At 30.2% G+C, this 6,253-nt stretch overlaps 4 protein-coding genes across 4 annotated transcripts; all 4 read right to left on the bottom strand.

Moving 5' to 3' along the window:
* Positions 1–218: 218 nt before the first annotated feature.
* COCCADRAFT_112796 (uncharacterized protein) lies at positions 219–557 on the bottom strand (the record flags this gene model as incomplete). Its single annotated transcript, XM_007720494.1, has 1 exon — positions 219–557. A coding segment is annotated over one exon (339 nt), but the record flags the coding sequence as incomplete, so codon positions are not given.
* A 73-nt stretch (positions 558–630) lies between these two features.
* On the bottom strand, positions 631–1,019 carry COCCADRAFT_60777 (uncharacterized protein; the record flags this gene model as incomplete). The annotated part of the gene is made up of 2 exons (XM_007720495.1): positions 631–836; positions 875–1,019. Coding segments are annotated over 2 exons (351 nt in total), but the record flags the coding sequence as incomplete, so codon positions are not given.
* A 1,440-nt stretch (positions 1,020–2,459) lies between these two features.
* Positions 2,460–3,705, bottom strand: COCCADRAFT_112804 (uncharacterized protein; the record flags this gene model as incomplete). Its single annotated transcript, XM_007720496.1, has 2 exons — positions 2,460–3,397; positions 3,678–3,705. The coding sequence occupies 2 exons, from the start codon at positions 3,703–3,705 to the stop codon at positions 2,460–2,462; spliced, it is 966 nt and encodes a 321-aa protein (XP_007718686.1).
* Positions 3,706–4,622: 917 nt separating this feature from the next.
* On the bottom strand, positions 4,623–5,684 carry COCCADRAFT_42118 (uncharacterized protein; the record flags this gene model as incomplete). Its single annotated transcript, XM_007720497.1, has 3 exons — positions 4,623–4,939; positions 5,039–5,443; positions 5,612–5,684. The coding sequence occupies 3 exons, from the start codon at positions 5,682–5,684 to the stop codon at positions 4,623–4,625; spliced, it is 795 nt and encodes a 264-aa protein (XP_007718687.1).
* Positions 5,685–6,253: the final 569 nt, after the last annotated feature.

Below are 6,253 nucleotides of genomic sequence, written 5' to 3' on the forward strand. Positions count from 1 at the left end.
ATTAGTTAGGTTGTATTAGTATAGTAAGTGTAACCTAAATAAGATTCGTTGGTATTTAAACAACTAGCTATCTTATTACGGTTAGCCTTAATATTTATACTATCAAAGTATTTAACTAATGAGGTTATGCTAGGAAAATGCTGTGTTACTCCTGTAACATCTTGTTTAATATAGATTGATTTACTGTTTTTCAAAGAAAAATCTTTTTTTAGAAATAATCATCTTTTGTCCGAAATAAATTTAGATAACTCTTCTAAAGATAAACCAGCTTTTTTTGCATCTGGTTTTAGTTGATCTGAAATCATGAAATAATCTAGATAAAGTGATCCGGTTTTTATACATTTTGTAACAGTAGAATGATGTATACCTAAATTAGCTTTCAATCCATTAAAAGAAGTCGCAGTGTAATATAAAATCTTACCCTCAAGATCATATAGATAAACAGTATTTCCTTGATTAACTCTAAAATTAACAACTCTTTGAGTATTTAAATTAAAATTACTATCTAATAAGTGATATTGCTCCAAAAATAAAAAGTTATAATCTGAGCTTAATTCTTCCTAATTTTTTCTTTACTTTTGCTAAAACTTACAACGGATCATAAGCAAAAGTAAAGAAAAAATAAATAACAAATATTTCCAGATTAAAAGCAGAAAACCCTTCTTTTTTAATCAAAGGAAGTAATAAACCATATTCCTTATAAAATAAAGGGTTAGGGTTAAAATATTGTTCTAATCTTCTTGAAAGACTATTACTTGACCCCACATATTTTCTACCAGTAGCTAAGTGTGTAAAAATATATATACCGGCTTTAGGTCTTCTGCTTTTAGGATTACCTTCCCTTGGGCAGGGTAAACCAGCAGAGCCGGTTTACCTACTAAACCAAATAAAGCTGGTAATGTTTGACTATCGAAGGGTAAGTCAAAAGTTACACCCTTAATATTTAACAATACATCCAGTTCCTTTTGTGTAATAGAAACACCTTGATTAGCTAGTACTTTATTAATTTCTTCACTTGTGATACGATTGTGGTTATTTTCCGAATAAAACCTACAACCATGCATATTGGGTAGAATTCTTGTTCTTCTAAACAGAATACTGGATTTAAGAACAGAAACAGGATTACGTGGTCTAGGACATCGAGAATATTTATTTATCACTAGAAAGGCAAAAGAACACTTAACCGAGAGTTTACTTCACCATGATCTAATAATCTGGTTTCATTCTATTCAAAATTTTCTACTCGTATGTACCACCGCCAAATCGTATAAGAATTACTCCATTGCGTTGATTAATAAATAATTAAAATATTTAGATTTTAGGTATAGCTGTAAACCCAACGACCTATTATCAGGTCGACTAGAGTATACCTTAATCTAGAATAGTTGAGTGTAACCTCTTTTTACTATTATAGACCACTACCGTCTACTCGTTGCTCTTTTACAACCTACTGCACTATAATGATGTAGCCTAGCAATCTTTCTTTGCTGTTGTAGCGTGAATTACAAGATTGTAGGGTTACCAAATAAGGTAACTAGGTGATTTAGATCCACGATAACCCATTTAACTTTCGTATATACCTTTTGATATTACTATACCTATGATCATTAACATAGCCGCGTTTAACCTTTTGAGATAAACGTTTAGTTAAAAGGTCTTTAGGGTGTCCCCGGAATTTGATAGTGTATAGACGTTAAGAGTTACTTGCTAAAGGTCCTCAGTTCATCTGCAGCAGTAAGAATAAATCTAGTGTGTGTAATTTCAGGAAGGATAACTCTGTTATCTACTTCTAACATTCTTAACGCTCCATCTTCTAAATCAGATTCAGGTACTAAGTAAGAATCAAACTCAACAAAATCTCCATCACTATTTAAGAAATCTGGATATTCATAACTTCAATATCATTGGTGACCCTCTGCTAATACAGATAATGAAGGATCTGTAACTTCATCCATTAAATATAATAATTTAAAAGAAGGGAAAGCTATTAATACTAAGATTAAAGCGGGAGTTATTGTTCAAATTAATTCGATTAATGTACCGTGGTTAAGATATTTGTTACTTATAGGTGTTTTAGAACTATCAAAATTTTTAATAATAGCTCCTTGTATTCAACCTACAGCAAATAAAATAGCAACTAAGTAATACATAATATTATCCGCTTTTTCATTAGAATATAATAAGTTTATAAACCCAGCCGCGGGAGCTTACGCCCCCCCCTTATAGCTTCCTTCACTAAAACTTAGTTTACGGTAGGCAGCAGAGAGAACATTTATATTTTAAACTTATTATACCTAATATACCAATAAATAAACCTGCTAGTTTGAGTAGTTACTTTTTATATTTGTGTGGATATTAAAGTTATTTAATGGTTAATTTCTCATCAATTTACTATATACTCGTACGGTATATAAATTAATGAATCCTAGACTTTCTATAGCTAATACTACAAAATGTTTCTAATTATTATCATCTTCCTTCCTAAATGTATTCATTTGATGTTTTATTTTTAATATCTTCTCAGATCCCTCGTTAGTAAGATGAGCTTTTGAAGTCATTATTTTGGCGATATCCGTCCAACATTCAAATTCTTTACGTTTAGAACCCAGTATTGGGAAATTTGTAAAGAAAGGAATGATAATTTTATTTATATCTGGTAACTTAGTTACAACATAATTATCGTAAACCATTCTAGATACTTCAACTCTACCGCAGTTAAAGAAAGAACAAATTTTGTGCATAACTAAAGAATCCCGACTGTGCTGTGTAATTTGACAACCTAGCCCAAATCTAAGCTCATTGTTCTTATTGTAAATAGACTTTACAAAGAAACAACCTTCAGCGTCCATAAAACCAGCTACCCAGTAAGGGTTTAAACTCTCAGGTGTTACCACCACAGGAATTTCTTTCCCCTTAATATAAGGAAATTTTTCCAGTAGTTTTGCGGGCAACCCTTTATTCATAGAAGCCCTTATAGCCAGAATTTTATTAAACCCTTCAACAGTTAAATGCTGTTTATTTTTAATACATTCTAAGGCTTCCTTGAATAGTAAGTAATCTCCCCCTTTTTTTGTGATTAAAGGGTAAAGGTCAAAATGATTTAGAATAATATCTAAATCCTTAATAGCAAAAATTCTATACTCCACCATATTAGACCGACTACTAGGTTTTACTACCCCTACGCCACCAAAAAACTCTTTAAGTAATAATAAAAATTCTTCATCCTTTTTGTGTAAAGCTATAGAAAAACCAGGATTAACATAATAACCTAATTTATATCTAGGGTTTTCACCTATGGCTAAATGAAAACATGCCTCACCATCACAAAACCCTGTCACATAAGCAGGGTGTAACTTATTCAAATTAGCAGAAAAAGCAGGATTTAGGTTAAATTTAGCTGAATGCGTTTTCGATCCAAATTTAGGATCATTCCGTCATGCAAGGTTTAACCAAAAGGAATTTTCCGTATATTTATTCAATAATATAAGATATATACAATTTCGCCGTATACCGTGCGAATCTTAAATAAAGTAAGTCCGGCTTAGCAGAAACCTTACCTAGTAAGTATTTTAAACTCGTAAGTCTTTACTTCCTAAGTTCTTATGTTATTAAATCGAGATTCATATTAAACTATTTATCTCCGCGTTTTTACGGTATAAATTTAAGCAAACTCTGACCCAGCCAGGTTTTATTTTTAATTCTCATAGAGAATATAAAAAAAAATTAGGTGATACGCAGAAGTCCCCGGCTATTACATAAAGCTCTCGAGGGAGACTTCGTATTTCGTATAGCTTACCGTTAACTTCTTAGTAGAAGTGAAACACCACGAAACCGAAACTGGTCAGCACCCTGAAGGATTTGAATAGAGCCTGCTAGGATTTTCATGCTATATATATATTTATTTAGATCCTTTGATTTCTCAAAGGGCCAGAGTACACCTTACAGTTAAAAACTGAAGAGTCGTCTACTCGTTGCTCTTATACAATAAAATATTATTTTACTGATTTAGATCCGCGATTTTCCATTTTAAGCTGTTCTAACTTCTATCTCTAACTTTATTACCTTACCTTAGTTATTAGTTAAGCCAGATAAAAATTGACTTTATATCCTTGGTAGTTAGAGCTTTAGGACGTCCCCGGAGTTTGACTCTTATACACAAAATTCATGTAATTCTACTAAAGCTTCCATTTGTGGGCTAGCACTATCTTGGAAGTAAAGTCCTCAAGCTCTAGGTGCATCACATATAAATTCGTTTGATATAGTAAATAAAAAGCTTATACCTAGAAAAAGAGAACTTAATATACCACTACTTTGTAATGGTAAGCTAGTAAATGCGTGAGGTTTAGGTGGGCTATGTAATGCTCATTCTAATCCTGGAGCACATTTATCTTTAAGTATACGTAAGTAATCACTAAATAATTGAGGAACGGCTCAAGGGTATCCAAAGATAGCTTTACCTTTAACAAGTTGTAAGTATACAATATGTAAGAATAATGCTGTAGCAGCTACAGAAATTATAGAACCGATACTACTAATAAAGTTTCAACCTGTAAAAGCATCAGGATAATCACTAATTCTACGTGGCATACCTTGTAGCTTTTCTTGCTACTAAATAAATATATTTATTGCAGTTCAGAATAAAAGTATTTATCTTTATATGTTTTATCTGTATCTAAATATTTTTTAATTGTTTCAAAAGCTATGTGTAAATCATTTACAGCAAATTTTATACTATCATAACATTTAATAAATTGTTTGTTACTATCATAAACATAAACCTTTTTTCTTATTTTCGCTAAGGTTTCTTCATACTTAGTTTTACCAAACATAGGATTATTAGAACCTTTTCTATCTTTATACATATGTGCAACAAATTCCTCGGACTTTTCCTTATTAAACATAGGATTTAAGGCACCTAATTTAGATTTACTCATTTTCTCTAAAGTAGCAGGAGTGTGGTGTTTAGATCAGAAAGGATTTAATTCACCTGAAAATAAAAGACTTAATCTTTTCTTAGTCTTTTCAGATAAAGGTTTACCTTTACGAAACTCAGACATAAGTCTTTTAGATTCTTCTGAATGATTGAAACCCATACTTGATCCAGCAATAGGATTTAAATTAAGAACTGGTAAATATAAATCAATATACTTTTGTTCTTTACTAATAATATCTTTCTTTATAGATATATCAGTATTACCTAAAACATATAAAATAACTACAGAAAAATTACCGTGTCCATATTTTAAGATAGAATTAGAAATATAACGATTATCAACCAAACGAGAAGGGAAATAGTAAGTAGCAAGTCTTTTTGCTAAATCCGTACCACTACCTACGTATTGTTTACCGTTTACGTTGTTATGAATAAGATATATACCACTTTTATTTAAAAATTCTCTTAAAATTGTTTCTCTGTCATTTAAAAGATTATATACCGGAGAAACTGTAGAAGATTTTAAATTAGCTAAATTTAATTTATGTTGTTGGTTAAATTTATGTTTATGTTCAATAGTCGTTAAGTTATTATTATTTACTGTTTTTTTAACAAAATCATCATCATCTGGATCTTGTTCAGTCCCAAAATTAGGGTTTTGTACAGATTCAGAATTACTATTTATTTCTGAATTACTAGATTGATTTGAAGTTTCAGATGAAGCTTCATCACAAAAGCTTTTTAGATACATTTTATTATTATAACTGAGGTAATCATAATTAATAAAAAAATAAAATACAAGTAGCAAGATGTAATTTAACATATCACTATGTTAAAGGACTATTTCTTCAACTTTTAAGTTGCAACACGTATAGTCTCTGAGGATCCCACTTAAGTTAAAAGATAGATATATTAACTCTTAGGTTTCCTGCTAATTGTCTATTATAGTCCGTAGTACCAAATAGAGTTTCTAGCATACAGTGTTGTGCAAATATCATTTATCAATCATAAAGGGCCTACATTAATATGACCTAAGAAATGTTGCATATAACATATATGCGTACGTATTGAAAAATTTATAATTTATCTTTATAGCTATATATTTTACCTTTAAAAGAATTTCCATTTTCAATTAAACTTTTCAATGTATAATAGTTAATTTTAGCATATTTTAACGCTTTTGACACACCATTAATTTTGTCAATTAATTGATGTGTACTACTATCAAATACATAAATTGTTTTTCTAAAAGATACTTCTTTTGCTATTCCCCTTATTTTTTTTTCTAGTAATTTCTATGAAATTACGTCGAAAAAAAAA

The sequence above is a fragment of the Bipolaris zeicola genome, assembly GCF_000523435.1.
Source record: "Bipolaris zeicola 26-R-13 unplaced genomic scaffold scaffold_495, whole genome shotgun sequence".
NCBI lineage: Eukaryota > Fungi > Ascomycota > Dothideomycetes > Pleosporales > Pleosporaceae > Bipolaris > Bipolaris zeicola.